Below are 27425 nucleotides of genomic sequence, written 5' to 3'. Positions count from 1 at the left end.
TGTTAGATCTTTTTTTTCCCCTAACCCTGAAAAAAAAAGTATTTTTAATATGTTCCCACAGATGCAAAATGCAGAAGCAGAAACATTTTCACCAGTTTAACTTTTCATTTGCAGTTCTAGCACTGTATCTTATGGATACTTCCATGATTCCTCCAGGCAGATCAACAAAGAGAAGACTGCCAGAGGATGGCAGAAGCAATGAAAGTTCCCCTTTCCCCATTCCACCTGCAGGATCCCTCTATTTTTACAGGATGAAGACTTTATTTCTAAGAAATAACATCAGGATCATAATGAATAACCATAGACACTCAATAGAGCGCACCACTCTTTAGAACAGGGAGGAGGAGTTAGTAGAACACTGATTCAGTATGTATGTTCTAAGGTATACACTTACTCATAATAGGTTGCCAAGGGCACAAGGCAAAGGAAACATGCCACAGGATCCTGGGCAAAACAGGTCAGCAGCAGCTAGGCAGTGCTAACCATGGCCAGCGGATACCAGCTGTGGGCACCCTGGTCCCCATTGGATGAATCTCTGCAATGGCTGCGGGGTGCTGTGCCCAGACCAAGCAGCACTAAACACCCTTTCCGGGGAGGGCAAAGCCCAGCTACTGCCACTGATTTGGAAGTGCAACTTTGCTTCCAGGGGCTAAGTCTGGTGCTGGAGTCTAGTGCTAAGACTGGGATGAAGCAACCATTGGCCTCCCGATTGGCAGGAGAACCTAGGGCATGCAATGGGACTGTGCACAAGCCACAGGCAGTGAGGCTTATAGGGCTTGACTCAGTCTTTGGGCATCTAGTGACTGCACAGCCTCCCCACTGGACTGGCTCACTGAGAGTTTCAGAGCGTTCAGCCTTCTGTCAAGTGATAAGTCCCCAGCAACGCAGACCCCATGGCCTCCGTGAACCACAAGTGCACATGGCTATGGCCATGTGTCGACAAATGCTGCGTGCCATTCTCTTGCTTTATGCTGCCTACAAAAAATGTGCCTTTGCCTTACAACATTCCCGCTAGGACTGCCCTGAGCAAAATCAAGACAAGCTGGGATCCTTAATTGCAAGAGACATTATCTCATGCCCATTATCTGTATCCCCTACTACTTCAGAAATATCAACTCAGCCTTCAACTTATTTCCTGGAATTGTCAACTTTGCTTCAAGACTTATGTTACTTAGAAATCAATCTATTTCCTGGAATAATTACTTATCCTTTTTATTCCTCAACCCAGTTTTACTGAACAAAATGAAGCATTTAATTTAACAACATCAATCTTGCAAAAATCCAGAAGAACATCAACACTCAGATTGTTTGTAGACAGAAGAAACCAATCTTATTGTTCCTCTTCTTTTTGTGAAGAAAGGATTACAAAAGAACGTTTACAAATATTGTGAACAGCCTCCCTTACAGTATCTGGCTCATGAATGAAAGAACTGGATGGCAATTATATATAGAAAAAGCTTTAAATAATCCAGACAAACACTAAAGTTCAAATGAAACCATTTTCATCCATTCCCCCTGGGAGATAGTCTTCAGAGTCTTCAGAGATTTGTCTGCCACTCAGTGGAAAAAATTTTTTCCCAAAGGCTGCCTGGTGCCCATATATCATTTCAATCTAGACAATAAAATATCAGGTAGTTGCCTTTATCAAATGTTTTAAAAATTGTTTAAACATTGTAAGAGACACAGAATTTGTCAAGATGTTGCATGTTTTAAACTTTAAAATAGCATTGTTACATGAACAAAATGGAAAAGAAATGTGAACTATTAAACCAAGAATGAATCAAGGGTAAAAGCAAATTTCAAAATAATAAATATAGGGAACATAATGGAGGAAGTCTGGGGGAAACATTTAAATGAAATATTAATTATATCTTGTGTTATCTAAGTCTTTCCTACTCATATGCAGATATTTGATATCAAAAATTCCTTCCTGTGTTACAATTGTTAAAAAGAGAAGCAACATCACATAATTATGAGTCATTTCCCCCAAGGAAAAAGCCTATATCAACTAAAAATTATATGAAGTTCAGGATTTAAAATAAAATAAAACTCCCACTCCCAAGCCAATAATGCTCCATTTTCTTCTATTGTCTAAGCCATTGTCTCAAAAAAAAAACCCAAAAAAACCCCACCCGACCATGTTTTTCAGATAACTTTTGAAAAATTTTGAAATGCAACATTGAAAGCCACTTAATACCCAAATCATTTACTGAAGTTATCGTGATCACATTAAAGCAAGTTGAACACTGAAATATCAATTACAGCTTTGCTGTAACAACAAAGTTTATACAGCAGATCTATAGAAATCTGACTTGCATTTCAGAATTGTGTTAAAATCATTGCTTTGATTCGTTTACGCAGCAAATGAACTTTTATGCAATGAATGAATATGTCAGCCCATTTTTTAAAATTCCACATGCTGTATTTATAATTTATAGGCGAAATCTATGCATTTAATTTCAACTGCTTGGCAATTATTTAAGCCTTGTAACCAATACAGCTAAATTAGTGATGATGTTGACCAGTTTTTCTATTGATTTCAAATCAACAGTGTGACTAATTTAATCTGGACTCAATTTATATTAACAAGTACCTAAAATATATTTCAAAGGTATTTTATCTTCCTCTTAGTGATTAATGAGTGATATCTTGTGTATTTCTTTATATCCAAAAAGATGAACAAATTATAGCTCAAAAATTGTTCTCTCTCTCTTGGCCTTCCTTATCAGACAATATGCTCTCAGCATGCTACATACAATACTGATTTTGTTTACTAATAAACAACTACATTTTGACAAAAATGAACACAAAGTTGCTGCTACAAATTGGAAGTAACAAGATTTTCAGTTATGTGAATGATGCACACCATTTGTAAGATCTTTCTTACAATATTGCTACACGGAATAATCTCCATAATTCTATGCTATAATTTTTTTGCTAGGACATATTTCTGTTCAATAGCATGTAACTTTTGATGGCATCTAAATGAATCACTTTATTTCAGCACAGTGCAGCTAAAAGCAATCACCCGTATTTGAATAATTGGTCACCACTCATTAATTATTATTAATTTACATATACATAATTTAGACTGCATGATTTATCAGTATGCATATGTGTCTGTGTGTGTGTGAGCACACAAATAAACAAGCACTTTTACACTACTCTTACAAAACACCACCACTTATCGTGAAAGTGCTGGTTGGTTTTGGAATAGAATAGAATAGAATAGAATAGAATAGAATAACAGACTTGGAAGGGACCTTGGAGGTCTTCTAGTCCAACCCCCTGCTCAGGCAGGAAACCCTATACCATTTCAGACAAATGGTTGTCCAATGTCTTCTTAAAAGCTTTCAGTGTTGGAGCATTCACAATTTCTGAAGGCAACTCATTCCACTGATTAATTGTTCTAACTGTCAGGAAATTTCTCCTTAGTTCTACGTTGCTTCTCTCCTTGATTACTATCCATCTGTTGCTTCTTGTTCTGCTCTCAGGACAATGGGGATTATTTTGTTTTGCTGACTGACCACAAAATATATAAAGATAAAACAGCCTGGCTTATTAGAGCAAAAAACTGAAAATAAAGGAAAGGAAACTCTATGTACAGTTGTGTATTGGATCAGAATTTTACTTTTTTTCTTACATAAATGATTTTCATTCTGAAAAATAAGATAGAAGAATAAAATTCCAAATGATCTTTCAACTGAAAGGTAGATATTGCTGTCATATTCATTGTGCAGCAACAAATGCATAAAAACCACCTTATAAACTAACTACCTTGAACATATTCTGATATAAGACTGACATGGAAATTTTATTAGCTGTGATAAAGAATACATTAATAACATAACTAAGAAAATAATTTAAAGAAATCAATAAGTCCCATTAGTTGTGCCTCAGCATATATTCATATATTGTATATTTGACTGGATTCAGACCATGGACGTGAACTTTTATTCCATCATCTAAAAGGGGCAATATTTTTTAACAGTGGTTCAAGCATCTCAAATCAAGATTTGGATCAATAAATAATGATGATGTATATCAATTATCAGTTATTTGATTGATTGGTGTAATTGACTTTTCCAAAAATCCACTTAGATTATGTTTAGGTTTTCAAAAAATAATTTAAAACAGTCATATTGGCAAAGTAAAACTTTAGCAGAAAACATATTTGAATTAAAGCCATTTTGAAAAGTTCATGAAACAAAAGAAGCAGCTCTCATCAAGCTTTGGATAATACTTCCTACTAAATAATTTTTTTAAAAAAACTCTTTTTTATTAATCAGATCACAGGGATAAGCAGACCTTTACACACACCCCAGGACTCCTTTATAACTAGTGAATACCGTGTGGAAGCAGTTCACTTTTACCTGAATAACATTTTGAAAGAAAAGTCATTACAGTGGGTTTGCTTTCACTAAGGGAATCAGCGTTTGAATAATAATGTGCCTTTCAGGGTTCAAAGTAAATTATATTCATTAGCATCCTGTTAATAAGAGACAGCTTATTAAATGAAACTTCATGTTTAAAAACATTAAATATCTTTTAAGATCCAGTGTTGTTACAATTAATAAGTGAATTCCCCAGAATTCAGAATAAATCACTAGTCCCTCCTTCTCCGTCCCCCCTACACACACCCTACAAGCCTAATCTATAAAGGCTGAATTCCCCAATTTGGTGTTATCTTGATGTGCTGAGATACCAGAATTTTCAGTCAATCCATTCCCTTTAAAAACCATAGTATATACCTTTTATATTATAACTGTAACACAGTTGATAGTTTTCCACATCCCCCACTTTCTTTCCCAGTGACTGAATATATGAAAGGGATAAAATAATATTTTTCTAACCTGAAGATAGCCACTGAAAAATAATACAATTAAGTCAGTGGACTTAACAAAGTTATTATTTTTCCTATTTTTTTAATATTTTCAAAGGATATTAAACATATACAGATGTATTTAAATCTGTAAATAAAAAGACTATAATTTGTTTTGTTTTGTTTTTAATGGGAAGTTAAGTATTCAAGTGCAAGGTTTATTCTCCCTTCTCTGGTAAAAGATCAGCACACAAAAATGTAGTGTAAAAGCCAAGATCTCTTCAGACACTTTTAATAAAGGCAAGAAAACTACTCTAGCTCTGCTTCTAAACATCTATCATCTCCCTTAACTGATGAAGAATGACTGTAAAATCATTACTTCTGAACCCATGGGTGCATATAGCCACTTTCAGTCACCTTAGCAGACTTTCCTAGTCAATACAGTGATATCAGAAGTTCCAGTGGATGTGGTGTAATTATAACACATTTCTCTGTCATCCTCCATTCATTCTTTTTTATGAATAGCTGTTTACTAGTAAATGAATTCATGGGAATCACAGTGCAGGAAAGAACAGTGTGCAGAAATGTGAACCAGGCAGTAAAAAAAAAGGCAAAGGAAAGGGGAGCATCTCAAAGGTGCTTTTTCGGGAGGCAACTGGACTTTCTTGTTTTTCTTTGAAGACGTTTCACTTCTCATCCAAGAAGCCTCTTCTGCTCTGACCAGATTCTTGGATGAGAAGTGAAACGTCTTCAAAGAAAAACTCCAGTTGCCTCCTGAAAAAACACTTTGGGACAACCATAACCTAGATCAGGTAGGCAACCTTGGCTCTTTTATGACTCGTGGACTTCAACTCCCAGAATTCCTCAGCCAGCATGGCTCAGCTTGGAAACCTCTCCCTTTCCCCTCAGAATGGCTGGCTCAGGAATTCTGGGAGTTGAAGTCCACAAGTCATAAAAGAACCAAGGTTGCCTACCCCTGACCTAGATGACTGAGAATCTCCATAGCCGAAAGGGAAGCATATCCATTATCACCACCACCACCACCCCACATACACATACTCATGAACACTATTGTCAACATAAGTCCATCCAGTGTGTGTGTGCTTTCCTCTATATAATGTCTCAAGTTCAAAAGATCAACTGATTTCAAAGAAGGTTGAGATTAAGGTTGAGATTTTATTCCTTTTTGCCAACATCAAGCTAAAGATTATTCCAAATCAAGCTCAGCTACCTATAGGGACACATCCATGTAACTTTCTTGGCATCTATAATGAAATGATTTACCATTTCCCTTTTCCATAATGTTCCCAGATTAGCCTACATTCCTGGAATATTTTGGTAATCTCCCACCTATGATAACTAGGAACAGGAGGATGGTGACAGGCTCGCCAACATTTTTTCTTTCTCTCCAGCAGGCAATATGAATGTGGCTGATAGACAGTCTGCTCAAGCACTGTTGAAACTTTCTGGTGCTCATGTAAATGAGCTTTCATGATGCTTAAAATCAGTTATCATCAAGATAATTCTGGCAGCAACAAAATTCTGAAAATAAAAGCATGGAATCTTTGGTTGTATCTCAACACAGAGATGATTCATATGTAATTTGTAATCCTGGTTCTTGCTGAACTTATTTTAACTAAATGAAATAATATGGCAAATTATGGTTCGGAAATAAATTACAAATAAAATTGCAGTATTCAGGAAGGAAGTATGTAATTCTAGATCTTCATTTAAATTATTTCAACACTTAAGTTTCCCAAATCTCATTCTCTTAAACAGAATTGGAGAAATTTAAACCTCTGTTAAATGGAAAACATTTTTTTTACTTTTCCAGCACTGTGCCTATATATGTATCTTACCAGACCAACAACTTTAGACAGCATTGTAGAATTTAAATGTTACCATCCTAATAATACACCATGCATGCCTGGGGCAACATTTAAATGAGGTGATGAAGCATAGTATGCGTTGTCAAGTTTTCTTTATTAAGATACTTCAACTATTATCCAAAACTTCTGCAGAGGAAAAAATTAGTAAGTCCTGGATCAATCTAAAATTTAGCCAAAACTTAGGTTGGAACACGAATAGACTTGAAAACAATTGGGTTCTCCAGCTAGTACTTTCTTTGCCACTGAATGTCTGATTGAGTTATACAAAAGATCCTCATGGTCTAGAGCCTAGGAGTAGATAAATACTAAAACATAATGGAAAAAATATATACATATAATAATTTGTCCTTCTATATTGATATAAATGATGCAAAAACCCAGAGAAATGAGGGCTAGCCTCTTGCTGAACTGGCATAGAATGACCACATAGTAAGGTCATGCTATGCCAATTCAATTGAACAATGACTTTTGGGTTTCAGCACATGTTCCTTCACACAATGTGGATGGATTTCCTTTAGTTCATTGATGCTAAGGGATATGGCAATTTTAGATCTACTTTTGTCACATGTGTGCATGTACACACATACCCACACATTCTCTCTTTCACATACACACAGTATATATACAACTGCATATATGCTTGTATTGGTGTACATTTCCAGATAGACATATACATTCATAGGCACAGACATTTCCTTTTCTCTTTGGAAGAGAGCTTTATAAGATCTGCCAATAAACTCTGCAGTCCTTACTGGCTATGAGCTTCAAAAGGGACTCAAGATATCAAGTTCAGTGTCCTTGGAGTGAAAGCTAATGTCACCGCTGTGGACAGAGAGTGGGTTTGATGCATCTTCCTTGGTGATGGACTAAGTTGGCAGGGCAGTGGCATCCTGCAACACAGGGCTTATTGCAGGGGCCAATCTCATTCCAGTTAGCACAAGTCTTCGCGCAACCAGGACCACACGTGTTATAAACTGCACCATGTTTACATTGGATTCCTGGAAGACATTTCAAAGATATGAGTTTCACAGTATCTACTTGGTTGGATCTACAGTTAATCATCCTCAAACTATATCCATGGAAATCACAGTCAGGATACTATAGCTAATCATTACAATTATTAGTAGAATAATAAAAGAAGAGGTGACATTTTTAAAATATCCCAGCTGAAAACATTTTTTTTTTGTGGAATATGACAACCTCATAACCTTGATGATAACTTATAGTGTTAGATTTGAATGTGTCTCAGTATCAAGTGCCTTCTTTATTTTCCCAGTGCTGATTATATTACAACACAAGGTAAATATTATTCCAGCATTTTCTATTGACTCACAACTTTCTCTTTGGAAACATTACAGCATATTTTTCACAAAAGAATTAAAAAATATCATTGGAATAAGGAGAGCAAGTATTGCATTCTCAAAATGCTGGGTTGAATCCAAGTTCTGTTTCCCCTAGAAAGAGAGAAGTCTCGGAAGCTTCGCACAGCCCACACAACCATAGATTCAAGCTGTCTTTGAGGATCTCCTAATCCTCTGCATTTCAGAGGGAGGAAGGAATTGCACAGGGAGGAAGAATTAATAAAAATGCTTCTTTTACAGCTCTGCCAATAGGAGTGGTCTGCAAAATATTACGTCCAGATGGCAGCTTTTGGAAGCTTGAGTCTAGAATCCCAAGAAACAGACTGTCAGTAAGAATGACAATAATGTAGCATATAAGTAATAGTGATTTTTTATTATTTTATTTTACAACAACCTATATTGGAATAGGGTCAATGTGTGTAAAACAAATATTGCTTTCTGCCTCTCAGACATGATCTCTGAAAAGGAATAATGTTTTCCTTGTTATAGATTAATTCTCAACCCAACACACCTGAATAATAAGCTATGCACGTGCCAAAACGCATAGGAGATTTTGTTGAGTATGCTTTTATGCAGATGTTTTGATTATTATACTTTCATGGAGAGAAAATTGGACATGAAGGATACATTGAACCAATGACCCTTATTTTAAGAGCAGTTCCTGAAACTAGGGAATAAACTGCAACTAGGGACCAAACCCTAACTCACCCAAACGGCTTTAGGTTATATAATAATAATATTGCTAGACCTCTTACTGTAGTTCTCAACATTGAACAAGCTGCTGTTTCTAAATTATGTTCCCATGGAATCATCCCCAGTTGTTTCTTTAAAACTTGCAGAGAATCAATGCATTTCTCTAGAAATATTTACATGTAGCTTAATCAATGAACCAAGTGGTGTGGGGGAATAATAGTGCTTTTCCCCCATGGCATGGAAAAAAAGTTTCAATTGTTGAAAAGATCCCCTCACACCAAATGCATCTCTCTCTATTGACATAGAAACTGGTTTGTTGAAACTTTTGAGCATTTATTATTCTATTCTTCTCTTTTATTTCCTCCAACCCACACAGTCAAACAAATCTGATTCTTTTTAATAGCTATGCCATTGAAGTGGTTGTTCTGGAATACCAGTTTAGTGAAAACTGGTAAGAGTTGTCAGAAGAAACTTAGAAAGGAACTTAATAGCTGGATACTAAGAATCTGGGACTCTAACAAGAAATTTGAATTGCAGGAGATAACAATTTCTAAAGAAAGCAAATGAGTGAGATTAAGGTATCTGTTGTTCAAAGAGGGATCAAATGAGCAGGAAGAAATGGAGAGTGAGAAAAACTCCCACAAAAGACTCTTCCAGGCTCAGCTATTCCTTCTGGCATTTTAATTAGAGGTTAAGGGAAACTTCAATTGTTTGAGCAGGTACTGTAGCTTTGAAATGTACTGCACCTTTGAGAAGAATACCTAGTCACTTAGTGGTGAGTGAAAGGGGGGGTGGTGAACTGGTAATTTCCCAGCAAGCTGCCTTAGCTCCATATCCATCCAATTCAATTACTTAACATTGTTAAATATTCTTTATTTGTTTTTTCTCCGGGCCTACCAATATTTTGTCTAGCCCCGTATCTTGTCTATTAATACCCCATTCTTGCTTATCTTTCATGTATCTTGCCTGTATCTGGAGGTAAGACCACCACTCTATGTCTATTCCTTGTTGTCTTAGCTCTTGTTTTGATTTTAAATAACCCTCTTCTGTCAAAATGTCTTTATATGTAATAACCTTGTCTTTCCTAAACAGATTGGGATATGTAACTGCCTCCAATGGCGATAACCAGGCCGGGATCTTTGTGTAATATTGACGTTTAACTATGTTCCAGCTTTTTATTAATCCTTGCCGAACGTTGTGTCTTAAGAAATATTGGTGATTTCTGCTTTGCCCCATCCACATGTGAGCATGCCATCCCTGCTGGAGATCATAACCCTCTAATTGTAAACATCTTTGATTTTCTAAGGTTATCCAATTGCTAATCCATGTCAGGGCCGCAGCTAGGTAATATAATTCCCAATCAGGGAAACCTAAACCACCCCTTTCTTTGGCATCCTGTAGAGCCTTTAATTTTATTCTAGCCTTCTTACCAGACCACACAAATTCTAAGATTATTTTATTTAACTCCTTAAAAATTTCTTGTCTAGTTGAATTGGGATGTTCTGAAACAAAAATATCATTTTGGGTAGGATGTTCATTTTTACTGCTGCAATTCTCCCGAGTAATGAAAGATGTAAGTTTTTCCAGTGTTCTAGATCTACTTTAATATTATGTACCAATTTACCATAGTTGTCTTCTTTGATTGATGAGCAGCATGCTGAAATAACTATCCCTAGGTATTTTAATTTGGAAACTACTTGTATGCCTAATTTTGCCTCGAGGTTTCCTTTTTGTATGTTAGTCATATTTTTTGTAATGATCTTTGTTTTATTTTTATTTATTTTTAAGCCTGCATGATCCCTGTACTCTTCCAGAATTTTGAATAGTTTCTGCCCTGAATGTTCTGGGTCTTCTAATATAAATGCTATGTCATCTGCATAAGCCTGAAGTTTATATGTTTCTTTCTTAATCTTAAGTCCTTTAATCTGCTCTTCTTGCCTTACTACTCTAGCAAGGATTTCTAGAGTGTATATAAACAGCAATGGCGAGAGAGGGCATCCCTGTCTTGTGCCTTTCTGTATATTAAATCTATCAGTAGCCTCTCCATTTACTATAATCTGAGCGCTTTGTTTAGAGTATATTGTGGCTATTACATTTAAAAGATTTTCCCCGGCTTCCATTAATTTTAATTGTTGGATCATAAATTGCCAATTAACATTGTCAAAAGCCTTCTGTGCATCGAGAAACAGAAGTGTCACTTGCCGATCACTATGCGATTCGTAAAATTTGAGGATGTCTAGAATTATTCTTATATTCCATTTAGTCTGCCTGTTTGGTAAGAACTCATTTTGGTCTGGATGTATAAAATCAATTAGGTACTTTTTGAATCTCTCCGCCATTATTGAGGCGAAAATTTTATAGTCCGAATTCAATAGTGATATAGGTCTATAATTTTGTATCCGTGTTTTTTCTGCTTCTTCTTTTGGGATCAATATTATATTTGCCTCTGACCAAGACTTAGGTATTTTAGCTTCAGTTAGTACTGCGTTAAAGACCTCTAATAGGTATTGATTAAATACACTTTGTTGCTCTTTATATAATTCTACAGGTATTCCATCTGGGCCTGTCGCCTTATTAATTTTTTGTTTATTTATAGCCCTAATTATTTCAGCCATGCTTATTTCCTCATTTAACATAGTTTTTATTTCCTCCGGTATTTTCGGTATGTCTACCTTTTCTAAGTATTCTATTATCCATTCGGCACTTCTTCCCTCATTTCTCTTATATAGATTTTCGTAATATCTTTGAGCAATTCCCTTTTTATAATCTCCTCCCCCTGAATTTCTCCTTTTTCATCTTCCAAATTGATGATCCATGACTTCTCTTTCTGCCTTCTTAATTTATACGCCAACCATCTTCCCGGTTTATTCGCGTGCTCAACGTTATTTTGCTTGGCTGCCTGTAATTTTTGTGCTAACTTTTCCGATTCCTCTATACTAAGTTTGTGTTTAATTAAATCCATTTTGTTTTTCAATCCTTTGTTTTCAGGGTCTCTCTGGGATAGTGTTTCGGCCTGTTTGTATTCTTCCTCAAGCCTCATCCTATAGCTTTTTCTCTTTGTTTCTCTTAGCCATGTACAATATTGCGACACCCCTCATGTAAGCTTTAGCCATGTCCCAGAGGTTCTGCAGGGATGTGTCCTCGTTATCATTCGCTTGAAAGAAAAGATGCATTTCTTTCTCCATGCTTTCCTTAAATTCTTTTTCTTTAAGAATCCCTCTTTGGAAAGTCCATCTTGGCCTGCTTCTTTGACCTTTCAAGCGAAAACTTATCGGATTATGATCTGCCCAGAGGCTGGATTCTATGTCTATTTCTTGTATTTCCGAGGCTAATTCTTTTGTAAACCATAACATATCTATCCTAGTCCACGATCTATGTCTGTTAGAAAAGTATGTGTATTCCCTCTTATCATAATTCCTTTCCCTCCAAACATCATATAAGCTAAGATCTGTACACATCTCAAAAAAAGTTTTGGGTAGTGTTTTTTTTATTTCCTTTCCTTGCCTCTGTGCTTTTATGGTCTTTTGTTTTATCTGCAATAGCATTGAAGTCTCTGATTATACAGAAGCCATCTCCCTCTATATCACTCAGCTTATTATGAAGGTTTTTAAAAAAGGATACTTGAACTCCATTTGGGGCATATATTACAACAATAATTATGTTTCTTTTATTCAGTTTAGCCTCAACAATCAAAACCCTTCCCTCTTTATCTTTATAGATTTGTTTCGAAGTTATTTTCTGCTTAACATACAGGGCTACTCCTCTTTTTTTTCCCCTTGTCAAGTGAGGCATATAGCTTACCTAATTTAGGTTGTTCTAAAAGGTATTCTTGATCTTTTTTTATATGAACCTCCTGTAAGGCAGTAATATCTGCATTTAATTTGGTAAGCTTATGAAAAACTTTCCGGCGCTTTGCTGGTGCATTCAACCCTCTAATATTGGTTGACCAAATCCTATACTCCTCTCCCATTGTCTTGTTTTTGTCGTGTCTTTGTGCGTCTTGTGATTCTTATTTCCTTCGCCGCCTCTGAGTTTCTCCCCTGTTTTCCTAACCTAACTTGATCGCTTCTCCCTCTCACTTCCTCCATGCTTTGCTCAGTCTCTCTATTCTCCGACATTCTCTCAATATCTCTTCTTTTTTCAACCATATCTCTTTGTACGCCAAGGTCCCTCAGGTCTTCCTCTGAGGCGCAGTATTGCCTGTAGAAATCTTCCGCTTTCTCTACTGTATCCAATCTAAACCTCTTATCCTGCCAGGTCACGATAAGCCCCTCTGGTGTTAACCATCTAAAATTTACATTGCTTTGATGTAACTTGGATGTCAGGAAGAGGTAATTCTTTTGGAGGTCTCTCATCCTTTTTGGTATTTGGTTTAACACTATGATTTGTTTCCCTCCGAATTCTAACTGTTCATCACATGTTCTATATAATATTTCATCTCTAATTTTCTTTTTTATGAGTTTCACATGGACCTCTCTAGGAAGATTATGCCGTCTCCCATAGTTTGTCTGCACCCTGTATGCCTCGTCCATTCCAGCACTCATCTCTTCTTTGTCAATCTCCAAAGCACCAGCCAACAAACCCGCCATCTTGTCTTGAAGATCTTCTCCTCTTTCCTCAATAACATTCTGGAACCTTAGATATTGGGTCGCCTTCTCCACTTCCAATAATGTCACCGCTGTCATTAACTCTTTATTTGTCTCAGTTAAGTTTTTTTCCATCTTTACCACCTTCTTTTCTTCATTATCCAATCTTCATTATCCAATCTTTGCTCTACTACCTGCAACTTCTGTTCATCCATTGCCTGGATCTTCTCTCTCATTTCTCCAGTAACATTTCTAACTGCTTCTAGTTCCGTTCTAATTTCCTCATGATTTTTCATCATGACTTCCTGTATTGCCTGCATCATTACCTGCACTTCTTTAAGTGGATTGGAAGCTTCTCTTTGAAGCATATCATCTAAAGATCTTTGGCTCATAGGGCTGGAACCTTGTGTTACATTTTTCTTCCCCCCACCAATCTTGGCTAGATTTGGATTGTTTGCCATTTTAAATAATTTTTTCCACCACTTACTCTTCCTCCAAAATAACCACTTTCCACTTCCCTCTTTACGTTCTTCCACTTTCTCTTCCTTTACGTTATTCTCCTTTCAAGGGTTCAAACAAAAACAGTATCTCTGATATATTCCGTCTATATACCTCTATCAGTATTATACTAATACAAGTGTAAAACCTAATAGTTCAATCTCCGCTATTAACCTTAAACTTGCCCAGTGTTAACCCTTTTATATATATATATATATATATATATATATATATATATATATATATATATATATATATATATATATATATATATATATATATATATATATATATATATATATATATATATATATATATAATCCAGTAAACCCTTCAATCACACTTTAATATCCTTTCTCTTTTCTTCTTTCTTCTATCTCACACCATTCCGTCCAAATAGCCACCTGCAATCTCCTCAACCGTACTTTCCAAAGTTGTCAGTCTCTAACTCCTTCCAGTTCCTTCTGTCATGCAAATCTCTCTCTCTTTCGGGAGAGGAAAAAACACACACAAAGGAAAGGACCAGACACCTTTCCACCAGCCAATCCACACAACAGTCAAAGGCAAAAATCCAGAGGACCTAGAGCAGGAATCTTAACTTAAATGAGATTAATTCGTGTCCTTTGTGTGGCTTTAAAAGCGCCAAGTCTTTAATCGGTGCAGCCTGGTTCCTCCACATCAGGCCCTTCCGGGCACTCTTCCTGCCACTTTCACTCGCCGCTATCTTCCACTCCTTCAGTCTCTTTTTTCCAGGCTTCCCCTCTCCGCTTTCTCTTTTAATGCATCTACCAAAAAGAACCGCTCACAGAGCTTTGGGAAGAATCAATTTGGTCAAGTCCAATTTACCGTCATTCTGCTATTATCTCGCTTATTCCGTCCAGCTGTCAGCTTCAGCGGCCATTTTTGACTGTCTTCTTCCCGATCCGCTCAGTGCCGGGTTTGTCTGCTACCCTTCATCGGTCGCCACCGACTGCAGAGCAGCTGATCGCCCACACCTTCCGAAGCCCCCACAAGGCTTCTCTCGGCTCGGATGAGCCCCATGGACCGAGGACGAGCATTTGGCGATGCCAGAGAGACCGTTCGCACCGCCGCCCGCTCTGACAGCTGGCTCCGCCCCCCCAATGACTTAACATTGTTGAGTTATTTTTATATGATAGGATGACACAGTTTTGTATGTCTGTAATATTGTAAATATTTACAAAAGGTCTGATATTTTTATTTGAGTTTGCAAAGGACAAGATGATGGAAATTGCTGTCTGAATCCCACTCCTCTTTGTTGGAAACCACACCAGAGTTTGTTTAAAGTAACTTGCAAAGGAGCTTAAGAAAATTTACTTGGGAGATCTGGTGGGGGGAGGAGGTGGATCAACTTCTTGAATCCAGAAGAACAGCTTCTGTGTTACAACAGTGGCCACATCTGTTTATGTCATGACTCTTTAAATCATTCATTATTTTCTTGTTTCTGTCTAAATATTTTTCTGTCTCTAAAACTGTAACAACTGGAGTTAAATAAACAGCTCCAACACTAAGCAGAACCTCAGCTGAATTGCTATTTATCTTTTATGGATGTAACACCAATTAAGTACAATTGGTTGGAGAATCTTTTTCAGCCCAAGGACACTTATTTTCAATGTGATATTTTGAGGGTTTGAAGGCAGAGGCTGGCATGGACTGAAAGAGCATATAGCCAAACAAAACAGATTCTCTCCTCTTTTTCCTACCTGTTTCTTTTTCTCTTTCTCAAAGTCTTTCTTCTTCATGCAAACTGATTTTGATTTAAATAATTATGGAATGCTTGGTACAACATAGTATGTAAGACTGTATCTTTCCAAATCCCTAGCAGCTCAGACAATGATTGTGCAGCCTGGAAAGGATGGAAACTTATCGAACACATGTGGAAAGCACCTATTCTATTACAACACTGGTCCTGTTGTACTTATTTATTATAAATGTTATATTTATACTTGATCTAATCTGAATTTATTTGTTTTCCCCCTAGGGGCTACTCAAGTATTCCTACTAGCTGAATGCAGGAAGTATTCACCTATATCTGGGCCACAAATGTTTCTAGTACTGTAAGTCTTAAGACTGATTTCTTTTTGCTGTAGCAGATTAATAACATAGCTATCCTTCTATTCCCTTAAAAAATCAAGTTTACTTTCCATGTTAGGCTCACAGAACTTTCTTTTCATTCGTCTTGTATTTCTTTTGCTCAATTCCAAGGTCTTCCAAAGGCGAATATTCTTAGACATTATAAACACAGGCACTCTGTTGCCCTTTGCATCTACCTTCCTTTTTGATTATAAATGCTTGGAAAATTCTTCTGAACTATGCTGATCCTATATTCCTGTTTAGTTCACCTTTTGATTCTTTGTTTCTTAAGACTATGGCCAATAAAAAAAAAAGATGAATTTAGCAATTCATCCAAAACCAGACTCCCCCCCCTCATATGTATATCTGTCTTCTACTTCCCACTTCAAATATTACATAGTCATCTGTTTTATTGCTTTCACTCCTTTGTTTATAAATATTAGCTGAGAACAGGTTTAAAAAGTGAGTTTTTTTCAATACACTTTTTAAAGAAAATATGAATGTGAATTATTTTAGTAAGCTCAAGGGCAGAAGCAGAGCTATGAACACATAGCTGTGTTAGTTAAGCTTCTCTGTGGATGCTGGATATGTACAATTAACCTTGGCATTTGAGCAAGCATAAAATAAGTGCTCTTTGCACTCCACCCAGGGTTTTAAAAGCAATGTTGTACTTCTCAGCATAATTACAACTACTTGAACTTAAATTATTAGCAGGATCAGTATATTAGGCAATGTTGATTTACTTATTTATTCCTCTTTTCTATTTCCCTTCTGATAAAGACAGATTTATTACAGTCATATTTCCATATGAGCTAGAAGCAGAGCAGGAAATGTTATTAATTAGCCAGAATAATTCCAGCCTGTACTCCATTCAACAGACTTAGGCAGATTTGGTGTGCATACAATATGAAGTAAAGAAAGGGGAAATGGAGCAAAAGCAGGGCTTTGCAAGCTTCCTTTACCCTCCTCCATGCTGCAATGCATGGGAAATAGTGAATTCCTTACCAGCACAATTTTCTTCAGGTTTCCAATGGACCTTCAGACCTTCTCTCTGACAAGCTCTGGCATAGGCTAGAAATGACTCACAATAGCAGTTCTTATGAACTGGGCACTCACACATATCTGTCACACAGGACCTGCAAGAGAGAAAAGAGTGAATGGCATCCCCCAGAGTCCAATTTTTAAAAATGTATAAAAACCATCACAAGTTCCTCCTGTGAATTCCTGCATTCATTAGACATTAATGTTGCTTATATAAATGGTTTATAAACAGAATGGTTACTGGAACCTTGGTAGTGGTGATACATACTTGTTTTATTTGTCTAAACTGCCCAGCCAATACATAATCTGACAGTATGTGGGACCTCAGAAATAATTAAGGGTATAAACTTTCACATTCAGTTGTTCACAATAAAAAGAATACTATATTTATGTTTGCTTTATTAAATTGATATGGCCACCCTGCTCAACAGGATGACTCTGGACAGCTAACAGCAGTTAAAAACACAAACAATAATAAAATAAAATAAAATACATAACCCGCAGCCAGGTAAAAAAACAATCCACTGACAATTAAACTAATCAAACTAATTTCATAGGCTCTGACAAGCCAACTTCCATACCCAGGAACACAAAAAGGCAGGGGTATTGTAGAAGGCCAGCAGGACTAGAGTCACTCTAACTTCCAGGGGATAAATGTTCCCAAAGGGCAAGTGCCGTGACAGAGAAAGCTTGTTCCCTGGGTCCTTCCAGATGATGCTTCTTGATTGACAGGATCCATACTTATCTCCTCTGCTGGATCAGATCAAAAAATCAAGGGAACAAGGGTTCTGTAAATTACACAGCCCAATGCCTTGACGGTGACTGCCAGCATCTTGCATGGCACCCAGAAGAATACTGATAACCAATGCAGAGATGTAATAATGTCTGGCACCAGGGGGTGCCCATAACTACCTGTGCTGCTGCATTTGGAACCAGATGCAATTTTGGGATGTTCTTGAAGGACAGCCCCATGGACAGCACATGGTAATGCCATTTATTTACTTAATAAATTTCTATGGCTGCCCATCTCCTATACATGAGTCCGAGTGTCTAACAATTAAAACAAAAATTAAAAAACATAAAAATAACATAAGAATTAAAAAAACAGAAATAACATAAAATAGCAGCTGAGAACAACCAGAGTACCCCAAAATCAATATAATCAAGAAATGGGCTCAATGACAACATCAGGGCCCCAGGCTTGATGGCAGAGCCAAGTTTTTCATGCTTAGTGAAAGGCAAGTCACCATGTGATGATAATAGCACGAGGGATTGTAAGGGGTTCATTAAAAAAGGTCCTATTGGTGCATAACACAACGATCTGCAAAGGCACATCTAATCATGGCTGCCACCTGTTCCGCAAATGGGAGCAAAAAGATCTGGAGGACTCCCCCCCCCCTAAATTACACACCAGGTCTGTTTGGGGTAATGCAACCCCTTTGAGAGATAGAGATGGAAAGTGTTTAGAACTGGAGGGAGAGATCTAAAATCTAGAGATGCATAGTTTTGCCAAAGCTGAACTGAAGCCTATTTTTGCCTATTCCACCAGCTGCTTCCACCAGCACCACCACCAAGCTTTCAGGTATGATGACAGAGCCTGAAGAGCAGTGAGTAAAACAGCTTTTCCCAATGACATTCTGCCAAAATGCTGGCTAATGATACCCATAATTTTCAGCAATTTAAAATCATTTCAAAGTCTAAATGTTATACTCCAATTCATCTAAATCCTAAGATTGGGGAAGACAGCAGTAAATGTATGTTGAAATTAAGAAATACTACTCTGCAAATTCTTACAATGACCAAACCGCATTAAACTTGGAATGGAGTCCAATAAAAACAAATATACTTTGTTAGAGTATCATTTCAATAGGACTACTAAATCTGTGGTGAGTGTGATGGCACGTGTGCTGGCACTAGGTGGCAGCAAAAGAGTTTTGTGATATCCTGAGTCCACAGACTCCTTTGAAGTCCACAGATATGATATTCCTTAGATTGACCCCGTAAGTCCATTTGCCTGAAGATTTGAGGAAGATAGCAAGCATGTTCAACAAAATTAAAAAAAAAAAAACAGAACAGAACAAAAATTGAAAAACATTCTATAAAGAATAATTATTTTTTCTTTTTATTTATTTTATGTAGTATTAAATTTATTTGCCACCAATCTCCCCAAAAGAGAAATAGAAAAACACTTAAAAATTTAAGACTATGGACATTCAAATTTTAAAATTATTCAGAAGAAACCAGAACCAAAGAGACTGATGTTACGGGTATGAGGTCTTCTTACCCCATTAATCACCTCCCTCAGTGAGTGCCCCCCTTGTGGCCCTAAGCCAACCAGTAAAACCAAACTTTAATACCCTTCCAGAAGGCCACAAAGGTGGAAGCAGTTCTCACCTCCAGTGGTGGAGAGCTTCATATGGATGGGGCCACAGTGGAAAAGGCTCTTTTGTTCAGCTCTGCCTGTTGAAATTCTTTAGCAGATGTGGTCCGTAGGAGGCCTCTTCTGTTGGCACAATTGGAATGGGCTAATTCTGTTGGGGTGACCTGGCTCCTTAAATGACCTGGACCTGTGCCATGAAGGACTTTAAAGGTAACAACCAACACCTTGACTTGGACCAGGAAGCAAACTGATAACCAATGCAGTTTGTGCAACAGTGGTGCTATATGTGCCACCAGCTGTAGCTTTCCAATACTCTTCAAGGGTAGCCCCAGGCAGAACACATTGCAGTAATTCAACTGAGAGATGATTAGGGTATGAGTGACCATATGTAGGGTCTCACAATCAAGATAAAGACATAAAGGGTTCAGAAAAACAAAATTGTGCAAAGGGCCTCCTACCCACGATTGCCATCTGCTCTTCAAGTCATGCATCCAGGTTGCGTACTGAGTCTTTTCTGGGATAGTGCAGCCCTATTCAGAACTAAAGATGATAAACCACCTGGATCCAGAGGTCCCCTGCCATTCCATCTTGCTATGGTTCAGCTGAAGCCTGTTGTCCCCATCCAGACCCTTACAGCCTCCAGGCACTGAGAAAGGGTAGCCACAGCATCCCTTAGGTCACTAGCAATGGAGATGTAAAGCTGTGTGTCATCTGTATTCTGATGATACCTCAACCCGCAATGTCAGACGATCTCACACAGTGGTTTCATGTAAATGTTAAAAAGGAGCAGAGAGAATATTGAGCTCTCTGGTATCCTACAAAGGAGTGGTCCTGGGCTGGACCTCTCACTTTCTATCTACACCATTTGGGACCGGCCTTGGAAAATAGAGCCAAAGCAGTACAAAATGCCCCAAACCCCACAGTTGGCCCAAAAATCATGGTCAATGGAACTGAAAGCCACCAAGAGTTCAAGAAGAGGAAGAATGGATGCTATACCTCCATCCTGCTCTTATCACAAGTGCAACCAATGTGGTTTCTTTCCCATAACCTGGCCTGAAACCTAATTGAAAGGGGGGGGGGTTCTTAGGGGAAAAAAAGAAACAGCAGTCATAATAAATATAATGATTAGGGGACTGGAGGCTAAAACGTACAAGGAACAGTTGTTGGAATTGGGTATGTCTAGTTTAATGAAGAGAAGGACGAGGAGGGACATGATAGCAGTGTCCCAGTATCTCAGGGGTTGCCACAGAGAAGAGGGAGTCAAGCTATTTTCCAAGGCGCCTGAAGGCAGGAGAAGAAGCAACGGATGGAAACTAATCAAAGAGAGAAGCAATCTAGAACTAAGGAGAACTTTCCTGCCAGTGAGAACAATTAATCCGTGGAACGACTTGCCTCCAGAAGCTGTGAATGCTCCAACACTGGAAGTCTTTAAGAAGAGATTGGACAGCCATTTGTCTGAAATGATATAGTGTTTCCTGCCTGAGCAAGGGGTTGGACTAGATGACCTCCAAGGTCCCTTCCAACTTATTATTATTATTATTATTATTATTATTATTATTATTATTATTATCATCATCATCATCATCATCATCATCATTATCATTCTAATATTATGGTGAAGAAAATGGGCACACACAAAGAGCTCAACAGCATGAAAATGTATACAACTAGTTAATAAAAGCCCTATCCTTTTTCATGATATGTGTTTGAAGTCTGTAAAAAAACAGAGAAAGAGCTTCAAATTCCTGAGTGCACATATCATTTTAAGTCTGAACAAATGGAGGGGAGGGGAGAGAGATTGCATAGAGCTGGGAGAAGAATTATGATTTCTTGGAAAGAAACAGTAGCAATTCAAGTTATCTGGAGAGCAAACAGTTGAGAAAAATTACATCAGATTGATACAATGCTAATAAAGGAATTCATTAAACTCACAGGCTGGCAGCAAAGTAGGATATAAGTTTGTTTCAAAGTTCAAATTCAAATTCAAATGATTTGAATTTTGTAAAACAAAGTCCAATGGACAAGGTCATGTCGCATTCTGCAAACTTCCTAGGCACAATGCTGATGTGGAGTAATTATTCCATTCAATAGTACAGTGGTGGGTCACATCATTACGATGTTGCCTGAAATTAGAAGTAGCATTCTAGGAATATTGTCACATAATAGATTTTAAGCATTTGTGAACATACTAAACACTTTTTAGTATTGTTTCAAGAACCATTTTCAAAGTAAAATGGCATCTGATTTTATAACAAAGAAAATGTAGGGCATTGGCTCCCTCTAGTGTTAAAATGACAAAATATCAAGAAAGAGATATTGGAGGTTCTATCAAAATGTATTTCCAAGTAGAATATTTCAACAAAGAAAATGTCTATTAAGATGTATGCAAATCATTACATGACTAATGCTTGCTGTATAGCAAAACTATATGCGAAACTTCAGAAAAATAATGCTGAGATAGGCATAACTTCCTTGGAAAACATTTTCAGAACTGTGCGTACAAACATTAGAATTGTGCAAGTCAAGGTATTCACTGAGACAGTCTGTGGAATCTAAGTTGGACTTTGAAGAAGAAAAATTTGAATTTTGGGGTTGGAGAACACTCCTGAGAATACTGTGGACAAACAAGAAAACAAACCAATGAAATATATAAAAAAACATTCAATCCAGAATTCTCACTCAAGGTATAAATAATTGGGCTCAAATTACCCTACTTTGGACATATGCTCCCAGGAGAAGGCTCTAATGCTGGAAAAGATGGATGGAAATAGAAGAAGAGGGTAACCAGAAGCAAAAGAGATGGACTTAGTTACAGTGGCAATGAGCGTACAATTGGAATACCTGAAAGAACAGGTTAGAGACTTCAACTGCCACTTGAAGAAGCTCTTTGTTGCCTGGGATCCCTTCTTAAGGACAAAGATAGCCCGGTCACTTTTTGTTTAATTGTGAGCAGTTTGAAGTAACACTAGGTGGCTCACAAATCAACAGAAAAATTAAATATAATACAACTAAAAGAAATCAGCAAAAAGGTACTAAAGCAGATAGAAACAAGATGGTGAATTGGACCAACAGCAAAGCTCAGAAGAGACTCTATGTACCCTAGCCCAGGCCTGGGAGAAGAGCCAAGTCTTCAAGACTCTCTGGAACAGGATTGCAGAGGGAATTAAATTCCAGAGGCACACAATTATTTAGGAAGGCATGTACAGTGTCTTTTATATAAATACAAAAATATGTTAATTACATACAGGTAGTTCTCTGTCCTTGTAAAAAACGTTTTGCAATCAGTCTTCAAAGTTATGACTGTCATACCACCTTCATAGTCTTATGATCAAAATTGATCATGAGATGTTCAGCAACTGGCTCACATTCATGGCAACTGCAGCATCTTGAGATCATCCAATCACAATTTGTCAGCTCCCAGTCTGCTTGTGATAAGCAAAGACAACAGAGCAACCCAGATCCACTTAACAACCATGGCAAAAATGATAGTAAAATCAGTTTCAGTCACATGTTGACTCACTTAATGAACATATCACTGAGCAACCAAAATTCCAGTCCCAATTGTGGTTGCATGTCGAGGATTACCTGTAGATTTTTTCCCTCCTGCCAATTTAATTCTCAGGTCCCTGTAGTTTTCTTGATAAGGGTTTTCAAAAGCCCTTTCTAGGGCTCAGAGAAAGTGACCTACTCAGGGTCACCCAGCTGACATAAAGCAGAACTTAAAATTCCTGGTCTCCCAGCTTCTAGCCTGATATGTTAATTATTACCTTCTTCCCTCCCAAAATAAGACCCACCCAGAAAATAAGCCCTAGCCTGATTTTTAGCATGTGCCTAATATAAGTCCTACCCCCAAAATGAACCCAGGGTGTGTGGGCGTGGTCAACACAGGAACGTGTGAGTGTGTAGGAAGAGAAAGTGTCTGGCAGCAACAAGTCCGCATGCTGCAACCACCAGGCTGGCCCTCCAAGCAGAGGTGCAGGGGGAGTCAGGCAATCCTGACATGCTGTGGCACCAGCATCAAGCAGAGGCAGAAGTGGAGGAGGAAATGGATGATCCCAATTCGTCGCATGGCTGCCTGCCCTGGTGCGGCCACTGGCCAGTTGAGAGACAGTGGGACAGAGTGGGCGGCTGGCCGTGGGAGGTTGTCCTCATGCAGCAGCATCAGTAGCAGGCAGAGGCACAGGGGAGAGGCAGGCAATCCGGATGTGCTGCCTGGCCACTTGGCTCATGGGAGGCTTGTGGGAGGCTCGTGGGAGGCAGCACTGGCAGCAGGTGGAGGCAGAGGCATGGGGGAGGCAGGCGATCTGGGTGCACCACATAGCTGCCTGGCTCGTGAGAGGCTTGTGGGAAGCTTGTGCGGCAGCACTGGCATCAAGCAGAGGCAGAGGCATGGGGGGAGGCAGGCAATCCAGTTGTGCTGGTGGCCGCCTGGCTCATGGGAGGCTCGCATGGTGGCACTGGCAGCAGATGGAAGCAGAAGCCCAGGGTGAAAAGAAGACGATCCCAACATGTCACCAATTCTGTCCCACCGTCTCTTGGCTTGCCTGCAGCCATGCTGGAGCAGGCAGCCACCTGCCTCTCCCTGTGCCTCTGCCTCTGCCTGCTGCTTGTGCCACTGCATGAGCCTCCCATGAATCAGGCTGCGCAGCCCCAGAGTGTGCCAGCCAAGGGGCCAGCGGTCTGCAGTTGCTGCCAGACACTGTAGACTGCCACACGCTCGCCACTTCTTATGCGCACACTAGGGGGTGGGGTGCCCAGCCAGGCTGATCACCCTGATACTGTGTTTCCCCCCCAAATAAATTATTAAAATAATGTGATTCTGCCACAATAATTTAATACTGAAACTCAAACTGAAGTTGTCTCTTTTTTCACATAAAAGAAACCTCCTTTTCTTGTACTAAGAATCAATAAAAAAAAATATCACAACATCCAACCAGGATATTAGTGAAAAGGAATTGCAAATATTATTTTTCTCTTTTTTGCTCACAATAGCAAATTATCCTCCTGTGAGGACATTGTTCTTCCTTGCAAACATGGTGCATACTGGTAATAGAGATGAAAAGGAGAGCACAACCCACCTAAATGGATTCTTCTTGCAATACAGACCTGATTTAGCTAGAAGACTGGGATGGATTCTTTCCTAAAGGGCAGACCAACTTCAACCGTGCTTGATTTGTACAAACTGCTCTCTGGTGGATTTGTATGGCCCGATTTCTGAGGAGTTTCGTCCCAAAGTTTGCTTCAGCACTGATTGCTTTTAATTGGATTCTAAAAACAAAGGCCTTAAATCTATTTTCCTTTAAAAATTGCTATTTTTTTTGTGTTACAAATTTAATCAATACTGATACTGCTTTGGAGTGAAGTGTTGCTACAGTGTAGGATGTTTTAGTACTATCTTCGAGACCGCCTCCTGCCACAGATTACCCCCCACCGACCGGTACGCTCCCACAGAGTGGGTCTCCTCAGGGTGCCGTCAGCCAGACAGTGCCGGCTGGCGACCCCAAGGGGGAGGGCCTTCTCTGTGGGAGCTCCCACAGTGCCGGCTGGCGACCCCAAGGGGGAGGGCCTTCTCTGTGGGAGCTCCCACCCTCTGGAACGAACTGCCCCCAGAGATCAGGGTGATCCCTGATCTCCCTTCCTTCCGCCGCGCCCTCAAGACATGGTTGTTCCAGCTTGCGGGACTGGCCTAAGGGATTTTAAAGGGGTTTTAATTACTTTTAATCAGATTAGTTNTTCCAGCTAGCGGGACTGGCCTAAGGGATTTTAAAGGGGTTTTAATTACTTTTAAATTTGACATATTTAAATATTTCGTTTTAATCAAATTTTAATTAGGTATAATATGTATAATATGTTAGTATTTTATCCAATTGTCAGCCGCCCTGAGTCCGCAAGGAGAAGGGCGGGATATAAATGTAATTAATAAATAAATAAACAAATAAATAAATATTTTATGCCCCTCAGGGCAATATTAGCACATTCTTTCCCTCTCTCTGCAGAAGGATACCCCTGTTTGTATCCTTCTGCTTTAAAGAATTACCCTTCCTAACTCTTCACATCTCTTCTCTTATAGCAAGAAAACCCCAGCTATTGGAGGGGGAGCAGCTCTTTTGCATACCCTATTTTGCATTTGTGATGAGTTTAAGATTATTAGTAGCAAAACTAAGACAAAAAGCCTATTTCACTACTTTAATGCACCCCAAACAACTGAAACCTGGCCCCGTTATCATTTAGGTGTGACCCTTGATATGTCACAGGGAGCCTGAATGTGCCTTCATGTCCATAAAAGTCATGCATACCTATAATCATTGTCATCATCGTTATCTAAACTCTAGATGACCTGATATAAGGAAACAAGTGAACATCTACTCAGTCCCACATTGGTTTGTGCAGAAGAGAAGAGGAAGGAAGTATAAGTTGCTAAATCCATTAAGAAAACAATCCATTAAGATTTCAAATATTATGCTTGCACAGTTCCACTTATATCATTTCATTGAGATGGTTCCAATACTTCGCTACTACCAAAGGTTGGTGATACTGGTTCATGTTCTGGATGACTGAATCACTGTGGAGAACTGATAAATTTGCCAATGAAGAAAAATGCAGAAGTGAAGAAAGAATGAGCACTGGAGGAAAAATGGAAATTATGTTAACTCTCTGTGAAAATTCTGGTGAATTTATGATGAATCAGTTGGCATGTTCCTTGTATATTCTACTGAAAAGTACTGAAAAGTAAAGAACAGACTGTCAAATAAAGGGGATACTGAAGATGTGAGCAAAAGACGGAGAGGCTAAAAAATAAATTACAGCAATGAAGGAAGGTAGATTATCCAGAATCTTGTTCCAGTACTTTTTTTAACCCAGAAGTGTTGAATTTTAATCCAAAATAGTTCAGTCACAAGAACTGTCATAATTTAGTTTACTATGCTTCTTCAACATCCTTCCCTCTAGAGTGTTGGTTTTAAATCCCAGTATGTTATGCAGTGATTATGGGAAATATAGACCAATATATGCAGACAGCACCACATTATTATAAGCTCATCATATATTTGGCAATCTGTTTTACTTTTTATGTAATTAACACTGCAATGTAACAAAGAAATAATTGCAGTCTACAGATAATTCCAGAGCCAAGAAAAGTACAAAATGTCGTACTTGAAGAAAACACCCTGGAAAGAAACTGTTGGAGAAGGAAGAATACCTAGCTATTGGGTAAAAGCTGTGAGTATTCCTACTTTGTTTTCCTTTGTATTATCAAATCTTCAATGCACATGCAGATCATCCTGTTCATAAGAGTTGGACTAAAAGCTGCACTTTCAGTGTCCAAATCTTCTACCCAACTTGTAAATAAATATGGTCTTTTGCAAGTTACTTTTAATATATATGTATTAGAATAAACTCATTAAAATTGTATGCAAAACTGTGCTGTTAAATCTTTCACAGTATCTTATTATTATTATTATTATTATTAATAATAATAATAATAATAATAATAATAATAATAATAATAATAATAATAATAATAATAATTTAAAAGTTGTTAGCCACTTTTCAATTTCTACTCCTTGTAGTATATTGATGAACTCATTGCCAAACAGTTCAACAATATACTACAAGGAGGAGAAATTGAAAAGTGGCTAACAGCTGGGAAAACCTATCTAATAATGAAAACTCCAGCAAAAGGAGCAACACCAGGCAACTACAGGCCAATTACCTGCTTACCAACAACTTTCAAATTGCTAACTGGTGTGGTAGCTGATGTAGTACAACAGCATCTAATTGAAAATGATCTCTTTCCACCTGAGCAGAAAGGAAACTGCCCCAATAGCAGAGGAACAAAAGATCAACTCCTAATAGACAAAATGATCTTGGAAAACTGCAAGAAAAGGAAGACCAACCTGAATGTGGCATGGATTGACTACAAAAAGGCATTTGACTCTCTGCCACATGACTGGATAATCAGGTGCCTAGAAATAATAGGAGTCAGTAGAAACATCAGAAAATTTGTGCAAAGATCGATGGCACAATGGAAGACACAGTTGCAGGTCAATGGTGAGAGACTGGGAG

At 38.2% G+C, this 27425-nt stretch overlaps 2 protein-coding genes across 2 annotated transcripts in view; one reads left to right on the top strand and one right to left on the bottom strand.

The window, feature by feature from the left end:
- The first annotated feature begins 484 nt into the window (after positions 1-484).
- Positions 485-1015, top strand: LOC107283813 (FANCD2 opposite strand protein-like). The gene has a single exon (XM_015811775.1). The coding sequence runs from the start codon at positions 485-487 to the stop codon at positions 1013-1015; it is 531 nt and encodes a 176-aa protein (XP_015667261.1).
- A 5771-nt stretch (positions 1016-6786) lies between these two features.
- The window catches only part of BMPER (BMP binding endothelial regulator), a 198124-nt gene continuing 177485 nt past the window's right edge, over positions 6787-27425 (bottom strand). Inside the window, exons 14-15 of the mRNA XM_015811756.1 lie at positions 16946-17076; positions 6787-7709 (exon numbers count right to left, since the gene is read on the bottom strand). Coding sequence (XP_015667242.1) covers positions 7528-7709; positions 16946-17076 — 313 coding nt within the window. The 3' untranslated portion in view covers positions 6787-7527. The remainder of the gene's footprint in view (positions 7710-16945; positions 17077-27425) is intronic.

Source organism: Protobothrops mucrosquamatus, unplaced genomic scaffold, assembly GCF_001527695.2.
Source record: "Protobothrops mucrosquamatus isolate PMUCROS unplaced genomic scaffold, P.Mucros_1.0 scaffold48, whole genome shotgun sequence".
In the NCBI taxonomy this organism is placed as follows: domain Eukaryota; kingdom Metazoa; phylum Chordata; class Lepidosauria; order Squamata; family Viperidae; genus Protobothrops; species Protobothrops mucrosquamatus.
This window is presented reverse-complemented; position numbering and strand designations above follow the sequence as displayed.